The sequence below is a fragment of the Charadrius vociferus genome, unplaced genomic scaffold (genome assembly GCF_000708025.1).
Source record: "Charadrius vociferus isolate BGI_N301 unplaced genomic scaffold, ASM70802v2 scaffold411, whole genome shotgun sequence".
In the NCBI taxonomy this organism is placed as follows: domain Eukaryota; kingdom Metazoa; phylum Chordata; class Aves; order Charadriiformes; family Charadriidae; genus Charadrius; species Charadrius vociferus.
In genome coordinates this window covers 596,964-611,983 of record NW_009646935.1, presented here as the reverse complement: position 1 = coordinate 611,983, position 15,020 = coordinate 596,964, and the positions used below count along the sequence as shown (strand labels likewise).

General features: G+C 38.8%; 1 protein-coding gene across 1 annotated transcript; it reads right to left on the bottom strand.

Moving 5' to 3' along the window:
* Positions 1-1,139: 1,139 nt before the first annotated feature.
* GTF2A1L (general transcription factor IIA, 1-like) lies at positions 1,140-14,806 on the bottom strand. The gene is given in 10 exon segments (XM_009894820.1): positions 1,140-1,247; positions 3,177-3,266; positions 4,024-4,320; positions 5,843-6,033; positions 6,036-6,428; positions 7,663-7,756; positions 8,976-9,031; positions 10,709-10,832; positions 11,129-11,230; positions 14,789-14,806. Coding segments are annotated over 10 exon segments (1,473 nt in total).
* Between the last annotated feature and the right edge of the window lie 214 nt (positions 14,807-15,020).

The following is a 15,020-nucleotide window of genomic DNA, read 5'->3' as shown; positions in this document are numbered from 1 at the left end:
CAGCAGAGCTGAGGCTTTACCATTTAGTTTCCAATACTGCCCTACAAGGAACAGGAGCTAGCCAGAGGAAAGCTGCAGCTCCAAATGGCGAAGGCCCAGACCTAAGAGGTCAGAAAGAAGTTCTGTGCCCAATTTCTAGAGGAAAAAAGAAAAAGCGTTGAGGACTGCTGGGAATGCACTTCTCATGGCAGGGTGAGCTACTGTCACATGCATGGCTTCTACACATTTCTCTAAGCAAAGTTTATATTTAGGGAACACACAAACAAGTCTCCTGGAAATGCATATGAGATGACATTTTATTATTATGCACAATTTGTATCATTCACAGCTTACTGGTCTGTACTCCTAGAATGTAGTGGATATGTACAAAAGCAAACTTAAATGACTTCGCATTGACAGTGAAAATAAATCACATTTTAATGTTAAATCACACTATTCATTGCACCTCAGTAGACATAGAAGGTTTAGAATAAACAATAATAATTCTCCTATAGCGAGAGCTCAAGAGTCTTCCACCCACATTTCCTGACTTACATCTAAAGTGCCTGCCTTTAAGCCAAAGTCAAAAACCGACAAACAAAGGAACAACAACAAAAAAAAAATCAAGGGAGGAAGGAAAGGGGAGAAATAAGTACACAGCTGAAACAGCCACAGGTTTCAGACTTGCACAGATGTTGCTCTTTTTTCACTCAGCAGCTTCTGAAAAGAAATATATCTTATCACCAACAACTGTGTAGTTTTATATTCCAAGTCACACTTTAGGTCTTATTTTAAAAAGCGGAAAGAAAACCAACAGAACTGAAATTTACTTAAATATAGTCACTTAGTATTCCAGGACTTTCTCAAATTACTCACAGATTCAACATTTCAGTCTTTAAAGCTATTCATTCCAATGATGTTTCTTGAGTAGAAAAGTAATGAAATAAATCAGAAAAGAACAGCAAAGACAGTTGAGTAGCTAACAATACAGTGTTTCAGTTCGCATGTATTAACAGCACTGATTTTGCATATTTTTATCACAGATTTGTTGGTTTGTTGGTGGTTTTTTTTATGGCAAAACAATACAAAGTCTAGTCGTTTCACAGAAGGTTCATAAGGGAATAACGACACAGTCTTAAAGTACATACTTCAGTGAGGTCTCACCACTCTGCATCTCCAATGGCTTTTGCAAAAACATGGTCTTTACCCTCAAAGGACATCACTCCATCTTTTAAGTAGAACTTCCATTTGTTCTTACTTCGATGTATCTGATGAAAAAAGTAAATCAATGCCCCTCACCACCAAAAAATATACATTAGACCATCTATTAGAAAAAAATAAAGTTTTTAAGCACAATTTGGTTTACAAGCCTTGTTTTTCTTTTAAAATCACGATAGCCAAAAGCATGTGAAACACTGCCTCTGAACACACCACAAGAATATTCAATAGAGGCAGTAGATTTCAGTTGTTTATAATGAATTCCCTGCCCTATCAAGGGAACAACCTCCTGAATCTTAGCAAGCACACACACACTCTCCCACCAGCCACCCCACACCCCCCAAAAAAGGGGCACAAAAGGTAGCTGCCTGACAGCTCAACACTGGCAGGACAACAAGACAATAATGGAGCAATCTCATTAGTGTATCACTCCCAAAATATACTGCGCCTTGCAAACAAGTATGGCTTAACTGAAATGCAGTGGTTTCCTTCTCCCATACACATTGCAAAGCAATATTGCGCGCACAAAGATGTTAGGATAAGGCTAAAAGCAGGAAAACTTTGCTCAAAAGCAAATACTGCCATACAAAACAATAAGAAAGAATTTGCATATTCTGTTTCTTTTAAAAGGCCTGTAGAAAGCTATTGTTTAATACTAAAAGAGGGAATTTTAAGCATCTCTAGAAAATTCCTTGGATTTTAAGCATCAGTCTATTTTCAAGTCCAGAAAGAAAAAGGAGGGAAAACCAAAAGAAACAGGACAGTAATTTTGCCAACAGCATTCTCTTATACATAAGAAGGTAATTTAACGGATAACTGTTCCTATCTGCTTTCTACTAGGCTTACATATTTTATTAAATCTATATAGGAAAGGGAAAAGTTACCAACATCTTCCCCCCAACTTCTGTAACTGTTAATTTCTAATAACATCTGATCTTAAATTTCCTATAGGTACGTCCAATGTTGAACTTCCTATCAGTTTTTAAAAATTTTCAATGAATTTTTCAGCTTATTAGAGACAAAGCTTGTTGTAGATAACAATATCCACTACCTATAGCATCTGTAACATCAAACAGTCACGAAGCTTCAAAACTTTGTGTACCTTTTCAATACAATATAGACACTGTGGCTCAGTTTCAGATATGTTGTCTACACACATCCCTATAACTACATTTTCCAAAATAACTAGTTTCAGAACACTTAATCTGTTACACTTTAGTAAAGAAATTTTCTTAGTAGCTCACTGTTTCCTAAAACACAGGCACCATTAAGGCAGGCCTAGTTGAACACACAAAAAATTATCACTTAGTGACTTTTGAAAAAATAAAAGCCAAGGCACATTCTTAAGCAAGCTATAGACAAAGTTTTCCATATTTGTTTCAAAACACTTCGTTTTGTCAGCTTTCCAACTACTGACATATAAAAGTGTCCAAAACCATACTGGAGTTAGAAGAACGTAATTTGAACTTCAAGAGTTCAAAACAAGGTTGAATTTTAAACATTAAACTGAAAGAGGACAAAATGTCCCTTAACAACTGTTTTGATTTTTCAGACCCAACAAAAAAAATCTCTCAGTGAGCACTCCAAAGACAAAAATGTAAAAGAAAGTGCACACATTCTTCTTTCTGTTAACCATTTCAAAGGTTTTAATTCATGGTTGAAAATGCATACATACATCCATGGAGCTGTTGATATTACTTAAAAGTTAACAAAATGCATAAACTTTTGCAGCTTTACAAATCTTAGTTTTGCAAGATTTGGTCCCCTTTCCTTTAATAGGACATTATGAACCTGTTGATTATCCTCATTTCAGAAAACAGCGGGTAAGTCTTCAAACTATTGTCAGCTAAACTCATAATTTTAACAATCATTACACAGTTAAATTTTCTTTAAAAGGCACTGGCAGTAGACCAGACATGGATTTGCTAAAGATATTATTTAGAATGATTAAGGAACAAAGATAAAACTACATACTGTACCTTGTCATACTGACAAACTATCACATTGTCGGTGTCAAACAAGTCTGGAGTGTCCTGTTCACTGACATCATCACCAGAATTTAAGGGGTCCTAGAGATTAAAATTGTATTTTATTCATCTTTCAGAATAGCATTGAATATAGGTGACATTAAACACACCTAAACCAATACAGGTTACCATTGCAAAAAATCAAGACCTAGAGGCTATGAAGACCATGTTGCACAAAGCTTACTTATAAACATCTTCACCTGCTTACATTCACAAAAACAAAAACACCCTAAACAACACAGATCAAAAAGCAAGACTGCTAACTGACAAAGCTGACCCCAGTAACTGGAATACTAATCAACTGGTATTTATTTGAAGTCCAGATGCTGTAAATTGATTCTCTTCTGTATCTCTAGGATCCAAAATTGCATTTCTTTAAGAAAAGTCTTTTCCTAGGAAACATATGTACTTGTATCACCTTGATCTCTTCTTTGTCTAATCCCCTGTGGTCTTTCAGAAGGACAAGAAACCTAGATTTGCATCCCAACCTTACTTAAATAAAAGGCAGAACTCCGTTCCACTGAGGCCAGGGTTTTACCATAGAACTTTAATTCTGGTAATTAAGTATTTTAATTCATCCAATAAAAAACATGACTTATCAACATCTTTCATTTGTCCACGCTCCTCACGAGGAGCTCCCAAATAAATTCTTAGCAGTACCTCCTGTCTCAAGAACTATGCAACTTAACTATGCATTCTCTGCATTAAACTTACCAGGAACTGTTCTGGATCCAACAATTCAACAGTCAAGACACATACACTATTGTAATGTGTTTCACAAAGGTTAAAAGTAAATTACCTCCTCAACTATATCTATTTGAGGCTCTTCATTATCACCACTACTGCTGCTAGACTCCGTGTTTGAAATACTGTCACATTCTTCATCATCGTCTTCCTCATCTTCATCCTCCAGAACTTTTAGATCCTCTGATTCAATAATGCCAATGAATTCATTCTCTTCCCTGTCTTTTGTATGTGGTATTTCTTCCTTGGGAGAAACATCACCAGTACCATCTAGCTGAATTATGCCTTCAATGTCACTGCAGATCTCCTTCTCTGATCGTAAATTAGATTCCATCTGCTCAGTAGGTTCCATCTGACAGGGATAAAAGAGACCAGAGACAGCTTGTGAATTAACACCACATGGTTTTCAATGTTCAGTACAAAGCCTGAGATTTTTGTTTAATAAAGCAAAAAGATTGGGGCACTAAAATGAGAGTTTCGAGTCCTGGCCTACTTGTAAATCCTGAATACATTTGCAAATCTTGTTCTTACACCTAACCTTAAATGGAATCCATGACAAATACTCCCCAGCAATCTAGAAAGACATTTCCTTCAACTTTTCTTTAAACACTATTGTACTCAAACAACTTCTTAAGACAAAGACGATCAAGTGGGCCTTTAGAATTTCTACTGCAAAGAAAACTCAAAAAAACGCAACCAAAAAAGGAAACAAGCTACTCCCCCATGCAAAAAAAATAGGATTTTACATTTTTTTAAAACAAAAATCAAGATTAATTCATCCCTCTCCCTCAACTCAATCAAAATGCTTTGTTTAAATAAGGTATAAAAAGCTGAGAGAGACAGTAAATATTTCAGTACTTCAAGTTAGTGTTCATAAAAGTGCTAGAATTCCTAAACAGATCATTCACAGGAACATAAAAGGGCTTTAAGCTTTCAACCATCTTCGGTTTCTCATTAAATCTTTATTGTAGCATTTAGCTCACATCCATATACATTTTCTAGTTCAAAAAAAGTAACACTTTCTTTTGACCTTCCATTCTTACTACGGACAGTCTTCATCATTCTGTCATCAAAGTTCAGATGAGCAATATAACATCCTTTCTATTTACAGTCATTTGTCATTACTGTCATTAAATTTGCATTTATTAAAATGTGCCTCAATCACACACAAGTGTTACAACTCAAAGTCAGCAAGCCAGTCTGAACTTAAAACATCTGCAAGTAATTTCGGGAACAAAAGTTAAATGAGGTCAGGAAAGTAGCCTGTTAATTAAAATCATTCAAGTTTTCCACACAGCTCTAGCTGAATTCTAGTTTGTTCAGGATTTTTTCCCAAAGAAATACATTTCCTTCCAGCAGATTTTCACTTATCATATCTGATTTTTCACATTCATGCATTCTCCATGCAAGTTAAATGCTCTTCACACATTACAAGTTAAAACTAATCCCAGCTGACACTGCAAAAGGAATTTGCCCACAAGTGGCCAGTATCCATGTGCAGATTCAGACATGGAAGTTCTCAAAAGGTCATTCATGTCTGCTCAGTCACAAAAAAAAGAAAACTATTACCCCCCAAAATAGTCAGTAAGTCTAAGAATACATTCCAGCTATCCATTACACTTTTAGCATTTTTTAGATTTACATTCTCTTCAATCCCAGTATTTCAACAATATTTGTGACAAATTCTTAATGTAAAAATAAGCAGTCAGCTATTACTATTTAAAACAAGCTCAAGAATGAACTTAAAAATAATTTTTATAATTTAGAGGTGCTACTTGTCACTTAGAGATGTGTTTGACCACATCTCTTACGGTACTTCAAACAACCATCTCCAATGGATGTATTTTCACCAGTTGAGAAATGAAAGCTCTTACCTTTTCAGAGAAAGCAATGCTGTCCTGATCGTTCAGAACAGCATTATCATCCAAACTTTTGCCTGTGATAATCAGGTTGATATCATCAGACACCTGCTGTTGCACTGACCCCTGAGGCTCAATGTCTAACCGCCCCTCCACATCCAGCAGTACACTGCTTGAGTTGTTTGCCAAGGATTCAGCAGGTTTTTTTCTGGAGTAAACACAGCTGTGTGAAGATTGCCGTGCTGGGATTTTTCTGTTGAGTCTGCACACTGATTCAACACTGCATTAGTTGCAAGTTGCTGCTGACTCACAGAAGGCTGCTGGACCAATGTAGTATTGGCAGAGTTCTCCAGATGGCTTTTTTCCATAACATTTGGTTGAAATACCATGCTCTGTCGGACAGCAGTCTCCTGGGGTCGCAAAGTTTCAGCAGCTGCCTGGGCAGAAGATGCATTCACCTGTGCAACACTGGCAATGTTGGCTTGCAGGACTGAAGGCTGCCCGAGGGGCTGAAATATCTGCTGATCAGGATGATGTAGAATACTTGCATCTCCGGGGGCCTGTGCAACCATAACAGGCACATTTACCTTATAAAGGTGCCCTACAAAGGGAAGAGTTGAAAACTGCCTCAGCAGGTTAAGCTACAGGTTCATCCAGGCCACTGTCCTGTTACCACTAATAACCAATAGCAAACACTCAGGCAAACTATGAGAAATCAGATGTTTACAAAGCAGTACTTCCTCCAAGCAGAATTTCAGCCTTTGAAAATTAAGCGTTCAAAGACTTTGTCAGGTTTTGGCCTCCACAATACCCTGTAGCAGTAAGTTCAACAATTTAATTACACACTGGATTTAAAAAAAAAAAAAAGAAAAAGAAAAAGAAAGAAAATCCTGTTCTGAATTTGTTTACATGTCATTTCAGAAACAAAGGAATACAAGATGAAACAGTAAGCTACTCCATATCTACAAAGACAGTTTACTCCTTTAAGGACCTTTAGGTATTCCCCTCTAAAAAACCTGCCTAATTTAGTCTATAAAAAAGAAAAGAAGAAAAAAGACTCGTCATTTATCTATCTTCTCACTGTATCAAAACCACTCCAAATACTGAATCCTTAAAGTTATTATTATCGATGTTAGAATTACGATGCCAGAGCTAAGTTCCCAATTTCATTTAATTATTCTTTCCCCACACGCATGCTTATGCAGAGTCACTGAAACCAGCCTATAGGTCTCAAAACCTTAGGAATTATTCCTGAAATAGATACCTAGTGACATCAGTTCTCATCAAAGAACAGCTATTTGAGGAAAGAGTCAATCTATGGCTGAAATAAACCTTCCACTCATCACACCCCAAGCAGTACAAGCACATTTTTGTACAAGCAGTACAGGCAGTTTTAACAGCAAAGGAGTGTGAGCAAAAAGGTTAATGGATGGTTGGATTTTATTTGAATAAGAAATCCATTTGATTCTGAAGCACCAAAATGTCTTTACCTTTTTAAAACATGGGAGATTGTCCCTCATATAGGAGGGGATACCTATGTCTGGGCTGACAAAGGAACACATTTGTGAGCAGTTGTAACACAAAATAAAAATGGCATCACGTGGCAGCCCATGTTAACTGATCTTGCAAGTGTACATAACTGACACAATAACTACTCAATGTAATTACTTCCCCCATGCAGCAATTACAAACACAAACTACAAAGGAAGAGGAGGACAACTGGCTCTACCCATCTATACTTCACATTTGTTTTATCTACGGTGCTTGGCACCATCTTTCAATATCCATGTACAGTCAATGCAGTGTAACATTTTACATCTCCTCTTTAATCTTACCAGCTGCTGTCTGTAGCGTCACTCCAGCTGGTACATGTATAGGATAAGCAATACCCGAAGGGAGAGTAAGAGTTGCACCCGCTTGTGAAGCGCCCTAGAGACACAAGAGCTTTATTAAGAATTAGTGCATACTTTATCTCCTAGGGCCCTAAATGTCACACTAACATATCCAGACAAAACATGAATGAGGGCCTTTTTGTATTCATCTTTACTGAAGAGTTACTTCAGACTTTTGAGATTTAGACAGATAAAGAATATTCTGTATTGACAGGAAAATTACTTGCCCTAACTGTTTCCTATTTTCCAGTTATCCCATTCTCTTTCTGTTAACAGAACACTTTTCTGTCCCCCCTCAATGTACACACCATCCAGAAAGGTATTTTTCCCCACTCGGAACCACTTTTACCTAAGCTTATGATTACTCCACACAGTATAAACTCCTTGACTAGGCCTATGAAGTCACTTCACATTCTCTTTTTCTCCTGGAAAGCAAAGAGTTGGACATATGGCTCCCTTTCAAACTAGCTGTTCCAGGAAAATCCAAATTTTAAATCAGGAAACTTGCATGTTGTACAAACATCTTCCCAATATTATATTTCAGCTTGGCAAGCTAGTTAGCCTGAGGCTCCAAAGGAACTCAATAAATTCATCAAGACCTTACAATTAATAGCCTCTCCCCAAACAAATATTGCCATTCCCAGAGTTCAGAACCTGTCAATTCTAAAACCACTAATTTTCTTCTGGATTATTTCTATACCTCACAGATAATGCCGCTCCCAGCTTCACTAGTGCTAACATTTCCCAACCATACATTATTTTAACACCCCATAATAAAATAAAAAAAAAAAAGAAAAAAGGATCAGTAGACGTGCATTCCCACTATGCTTCCATCCTATGAGCTAAATACATGCAGCCATGTCTTCCAACACGTTTCTGGCAGCACTGCTTGCAAAAAATCAACTGGTAGATCCCCATCCTTTTTCACTGCTCAAACAGAATCAGTAGAGTTACAGCTCTCTTTGTATGGTTTTCATAAAAAAAAAAAAATAAATAAAAAGCTAGAAGTAACAACTGTGAGTTTCTTCAGCTGTTCATTCTCTCTCAGCAGGACTCCTGCTCCCCTGCCTACTATACCGTATTGGACAGATGAAATTGTCATGACTTTCTCAGTCCCTAAATGCTATCCTAAAGCATCTATACATGGAAAATATTTAATACTTGCCTCCCCTTAAGCCTATTAACAACTGACAAATTTAATCATTTAGAATTCAGAATAATCAAAATTGAAATAAAATGTCACTACAGCTACATACCAGGTCCGCTGCTGTGAAATGCGGAAAACCTCTGCCGGTTGGGATGACTAAAGAAGCTATAAGGAAAAAAAAGAAAGCATCACTTTACAAAAAATATTGATTTCTCAGCCACAGTTGATCTTTCAGTAATTTACAGTAAGCACTGCTGAAACTAAAGGAATCTAACTTCAGTTCACACTCATTAGATTAACTAACAAGTGAGTACATCTAGGCTCTTGAATATACTTCCCTTTATGTTCCTTCAAGCTTATGATGTACTCGGGGGGGTGGGGGGTGGGGGGGAAGGTTATACTCTGAATTTATAAAACTTTTATTTTGTGAAAAGCTGGTCTTGGAGATTGGGGTTTTTTGTTTACAAAATATTTCTATTTAACTATTTGATCTGTTTAAGTTACACTGTAAAAATTAAGCATGCCATTTCTATTTATTACATCAATCAGAAGGACAGATGTTCAATGCTACCATTTTAACATGAACAAAAACATATATGTAATAATGTATTGCCTTGTCAACATGAGGAAAATGTGCAAGTATTTTTCTGCACCAGAGCAAATCCAGTGGTGCTAACAGTGGGCACAGTAGGGTGGGATTTTCAAAAGCACTCAATACAAACTTCAGTGGGAGAAGGTAAGCTTTCCCAGGCTTCAAGAAGCAAACAATTTAGGTAGCCTTAACTATTTGAAAATCTCTAGCCATAGGACAATTCAAATCCCATTAAAACAAACAAACAAACAAAAAAACCCACAAAACAAAAACACAACACTGGATTCAACAGATTGTTTTGCCTTAATATTGCCCTTCCAAAACTTAGTAAACCGGTAAAGTTCGTCATTAAATATAAAGCCTCCAACAGGAAACAAACCCCAAAGCATATTCCCTTTAATCATATGGAATAAATACAACATATCTCCAAAACCATCTTCAACTATGAAGTTTGAAAAAAAAAAACCAAAAAAACCACACCACCCAGATGAAGAGTGCCTGCCCAACAATGAAGTGTACTACAACACCTATTTTCATTAAATTATCTCACATGGGGTTTTTGTCCTTTATGGGGAAAGGTCCTAATGGCCTCTCACATTGGGAGAAGCCTCAGCTGAGCATTACACTCTACCATAACATTCCCACAGTGGTCAGCTGGACTTAATTGAGAAGAATGGGTTCTGATGTCAGAGCCTGTGTGAAAGTCAAGTACTTCTCTGCAATGGGATACTGCTCTGAGGAAGCCTAACAGAAGGACAAACCAAAAAATTCCCCCAAAACTCCCACTCTTCTGTTTGAGCAACAGAATCCATTTTAACAAGTGCAGAACCAGATTAAACTCCAACATGACATCAAAGCTGCATGGTACAAACATGCCACACAACCTCTGCACACATCATGCCACACATTAAAAGGTGAATTCAAAGCTTAACCCTACTGGTAAATTTGCAGTTAAAGGGCTACAGTTCTGGACTGCAGACAAGAAGGCTAAAGTTCTCTTCACATTTTGCTACTGGAAATAAGCAGCAGGTCAAGACCATGTAGACATAACTGCATTAGTTTATCAAAGTTTAATTCATCCTTTATTGGTCATAATTCAGTTTTCAAGTAATTACTGTTCTCCATCATGCTAGGTATATACAGAAGCATCACAAACCAAGATTATTGCAGCACCTTCAAGTCTTCCAAAAAGATTCTTGAATCACTGAGCTATTCTAAAAATGCATCTGCTGTGTTCAACAACATCTGACCTGCTGAAGCCTGCAGAACACGGTGAAAATTGTGCGGCAACTGCAGGGTAAACTGTGGAGAATGGTGGCTATGTCTGAAGAAACCTTCCATTGCTTTAGACTGTATCACCTTGGTTTCCCAAAGCTGCAGAAAGAATAAGGTCAACAGATGTCAGCTTTAAAAACAAACCACATCTAAAATGATAATCAGGTATTCCTAGTTCTTCCAAGAGTAGATCGATTGATTCTGTCCAATAAACACAGTAACATTCACTACTGAATTTTGAATTCCAGCAGCCCAATAGATCACTTGCAGAATATTGGAAACTTTAAGTTAGGGCAAAAGTTTTCTTGTTTTGGAGAGCAAAGAAACAGACCAGTACCTCATCTCAAAAGAAAAAAAATACACAACTTCTATTAATGCAGGAGAACCCAACGAACCTGCTTCAAGTCTTTCAGAACCTGTTCCTCTACACCCTCTTCTGCAAAGAGTTCCCGCACACCTTCAATCACATCTTCAATAATAGACTTGTATAGTTTAGGCTATAAAAAAAATAAAATAACCAAAACATTTTCAAGTTAAGAGGAACATTAAGTCATTTGAAATGATAGCATGAAGTCTAATCTCGCTGCATAAACTACTGTTACAAACTGAACAGCATGAAGAGATCAGTGTACTAAACGGAATACTCTGTCAGATGCAATTCCACCAGATCTCAAAGTCCACTAACTCTTTTAAATCTGACATCCCTGGGAACAGACATCCCTGGAAAAATACTGGATTTGAGCCTCAAGTTATTGGTTTCTGTGGGCTACAGAAATGCTTACAAAAATCCTAGAAACATTACAAAAACAATTGCTGTGCTGGATTTTCAAACAAGCACATCTAAAATGTCAGTTTAAAACCAGCATTTACTGCTTAATATCATTCTAGTGTCATCACCCTTAACTTAAAGGCCAACGAACAATATAAACTACTAAAAATGAGATGTGCCAGCTCCATCAGAAGCATAACGTAAGTAACTTGCAAAAATTAACAGAGATATTTTTTTCTTTGTGGTAATAGGGTGACACTGTATAGTGGTTTAGCTATAGTTATCAATACATATCATTCATCCTGCATTACCACAAAACTCCAACCCAACATTTTATTCCTTCTCCTGCCTATGTCAGTATTTAAATCCTAATCCTCCAGGCAGACCTGGACAACAGACACACATAAACTTCAAGATTCATCCATTCAGATGCAAATGCAAGATAATAAGCTTTTAGCAATTTAAAGCTTATTAATCTTGACTATCATTACCACCTCTATAGCCTACACAAGGTGAAAGATGAAGCTGAGATTTTTAGGAAATATTAGAAGTTAAGATTCCGGGATATTATTTACATTTTTCTAACTTAACATCAAATTACTATTTTGCTGCTCTAAAGTTGTTCTAAACTGCAGATGATAGAAAGTTTGTTCTAAAAAACCTTTTAGTTATTAAGAAGTTACACTTTTTACAAAAAAGCTATCAGCACAACACAGCACTACTTTAAAATAACCATGCTCATGTATGATTTCTTATGGGAGGTTAAAGATCTCCAAGAATTTCCCCAGTGCATTTCAGGATACTGGTGGGGGGGGAATGACCCTTGCACCACTACATTAAAAGATGTCAACTACCCCATATGTCAAATGCTTTGCCTTCATTGTTTATCCAGAAGAGAAACTGAATTTAAATCATCCAACTGGCCTATTCCTCTCCCCAGGACTGCCAAGCTACACTGCAATAAGTAGAGTTTTACAGTAAGTACAAATATTTATTATGCTATATAAAAACAGTACATAGCAACTGTAAAATTCGAGCACTACATGCTTCCAAATTAGAGAAGACCGGTCAGCGTGCAGACATTTCTGTGCTCCAGTTTTACCCCTTCGCACACAGGCGCTCCTTTGCCAGAACCAGCCCATCCATATCGGGAACACCCAGCGCCACAAACAAAGAAATTCACATTTTCTTCCTATACAGTGAGAGGGTGGGGAGGGACTGAACAACACCCCCTCCCAGCAAAGCCAAAAGCGTATCTTAAAGTGAAGCCTCCAGGGCCTCCCCTGGGGTTGCTGTCATCTGAAGGACCACCCGAAGTCCCACGTAAGGAGAGGCAGCAGCGGATGAAAGCCAGAAGGCAGTAAAAGCCACCACCTTTCTCGCTGGCACCACTACGCTTGCACGGCATCCCTCCGCAGCCTGGAGGTGTGAGCTACTGGCTCACCAAACCCCAGCACCATGCTTTTTCCCACAAAATGCTTTCTTTTAAAACGAACCCTCCCCCCAAAAATAATGGCTTTCGAAGTCACCCCTGGCTTCCCGCGCCAGGGAACGGCCGGCGGCTCCCAGGGATCCTCCAGGGAACTCCGGGAGGGGGGCACCGCCTCACGCCGGGCCGGGGAGTCAATTTCGCCGGGCCTCGCCCGGCCCCCCTCCTTCCTTTTCCCTCCCCCTCCCTCCCCCCGGCGCGGAGAACCATTAGCGCGCCCTCCCGCCTTAAGGCGCCGTTGCCGTGGCGACGCGGCCTGCCCGCCGCCGGCCGTGTCCGCGCCCTCCTCTGCCCCCCGCCGGTGCGCTCCCCCTCTTCCTCCCCGTCCCGTGAGACACCCCGTGCGGTGCCACACACCGGGGTGTCACCGGGCGCCGGTTACTAAACCCGGGTTTGTCCTTTCAGCCCTTGAGAGCAAAAAGTGGGGCCCGCTGCTGCCAGATACAAGGCGAGGCCGCCGAGGGGTCCGGTTTGGGGTTCCCAGCCTGAGCTCTCCCCAAAAACTTTGGTTTGTGAGCATAGGTGAAAGGAGGAGGCTCAGCCTGGAGAACCACTGTTGCCCCGCAGTGCGGAAATATACCTAGGAAAGCTGGCTACAAAAGCCTGTTATTTTGCACTAATAAACTCTGAAGCCGCTACTAGCTTGTAAACAGGAAGATGGCTGAAGCTACCAGTTAAGTGGCAGCAATCTGGTACAACTACTGAAATTATTGCTTACATTTGCAGTGTGATATATTCATGTTGTGTATTTGTTAATCAAACCGGTACGTTAGCTCTGTATAATACGTAGATTTTTGGAAACTGGTTTCCTTGTAACCAATATCAGGCTAAGCAAACAAGATGTGCGAGTCCTGATTGCCTTATCAGTGAATACCTTAGGTTTAACAAGTACGTGTGGTATGTAAGGAGTATGAGTGCCCTAAAGGGAAAATGTCACGACCTACAGCGTGGAGGAAGAATACTGCCTTCATCCACTATCACCAGAGAGCAAGGAAGAGGCCCCCCTATCAACAGGAAAGATAAACCAGAGAAGAAATCAGAGAAAGCCACGTCAATCAAGATTTTAACTCAGACCTAAAGAACTATAAGAAGGGGGCTCTAGCGAGGGTAAGGTGCGCGCCGTTGGTGGAGCGGAGACTCCCCAGCCGCCCAGCGCTGTTTTGCCTGTTTATTGCTTGCTCAATAAATTCTATTTGGATAATCCTGATTGGCGTGGATAAAAATTTGTCACCGCCGTTTATAACAGCAGCAATCTGTTCATATGTTAATACAGAGATTTACCAATTTAGCAGTTACTCATCTGGAAAAAACATTCATTAATCTCATATATGTAGGAGAATATATTCTTTGGTCTTTATACACCTACTGCCCATAAGTGGATCGGTGTAACCCTGATGATTCTGAGAATCTGGAAACATCATCTCCTATTTTTCCTTTCTTTTTCCAGTTTTAGGTAGCTGTGTAGTTACAGTGCAATTTGGCTTCTGAAGAGGCAACTCACCCGTTAAGCTTTAATTTTTAAGGCTGACTGACTTACACATCCTGAAAAATGAAGGGATTTTAATGAAAATACTGACAGACCCTTAATTATATAGCTAGACTAACACCTACAACAACAACCAAAAAAGCAGCAACATCCATAATAATATTGTAAGTTGCATTTTCACAAGTGAGACAAATGCAATTTGCTATTGAAGTAATTTTGCTCTGCGACAAAATATGTTTAATGACACTGTTTTGGTGTTGAATTAAACAGCAATTGCATATTCAGCTGTTCTGTATGCCCTGCATCATCACAAGGGAAAGACAAGCCATGTTGCTTTTCTTATAGAATAATATAAATAATGAAACATATTTTTTAAAGCACAGTGCTAATTTGAAACTGTCTGGGATAGTGCATAGAGCATCATTATTCTTCCCCTGTCTGGTTAGTCCTTTCGTGTTAGCACAGATAGCGGGAAGAAGTTGCAGCCTTTAGGATCTCACTGGGCCCTGAAGGTTGCAGATGGTGATCCTGCAGCTGCCTGCG